Source organism: Penaeus monodon, chromosome 31 (assembly GCF_015228065.2).
Source record: "Penaeus monodon isolate SGIC_2016 chromosome 31, NSTDA_Pmon_1, whole genome shotgun sequence".
Classification (NCBI taxonomy): Eukaryota; Metazoa; Arthropoda; class Malacostraca; order Decapoda; family Penaeidae; genus Penaeus; species Penaeus monodon.
Window position 1 is genome coordinate 2,039,040 of NC_051416.1, and position 534 is coordinate 2,039,573.

The 534-nt window shown below is 33.3% G+C and overlaps 1 protein-coding gene across 1 annotated transcript in view; it reads right to left on the reverse strand.

Annotated features, from left to right (window-relative positions):
* Positions 1–534, reverse strand: part of LOC119592982 (carbohydrate sulfotransferase 10-like) — an 8,205-nt gene that overhangs the window by 3,780 nt on the left and 3,891 nt on the right. Inside the window, exon 3 of the mRNA XM_037941867.1 lies at positions 379–534. This exon is cut by the window's right edge and continues 9 nt beyond it. Coding sequence (XP_037797795.1) covers positions 379–534 — 156 coding nt within the window. The remainder of the gene's footprint in view (positions 1–378) is intronic.

Consider the following 534-nt stretch of genomic DNA (forward strand, 5'->3'; position numbering starts at 1 on the left):
TATCAAGAGCTGCAACACGACCTAAACTTTTTGGAGTCGAAGGAAAATCCCGGAAAGAAAAAGGAGAGGAAAACGAGGAAAAAACGAAATATAAGAAGTATAAAAGAAGAAGAAAGTGAAGAAGAATAAAAAAACGAAGAATTAAAAAAAGGAGACGAAGATTTAAAAAAATAATAATAAAACAAGACAAAACGAAAAATTAAAGATCATTTTTTTAAAGAGAAGATAACGAAGAATAAAAAAAATAAAATAAATAAAAACGAAGCATTAAAAAAAGGAAGAAGAAAAACAAAGAAGATTTAAAAAAAAAGACAAGATAACAAAAAAGAAAAAGAAAAAAAAGTATTTACGAAAAAGACAAAAACAAAAATATCTCACCTTATACACCGGACACCAGACAATGCTTGGGTTATGCTTCGTGTCCCAAACAACAGAGATTCTGCTCGGTCTGACCGACAGAGATTTCGTCGACTTGCAAACCTGGCCGACCACCTTCGCCCGGCGCGCCAGCTCGTCCACGCGCTTTTTCAAAAT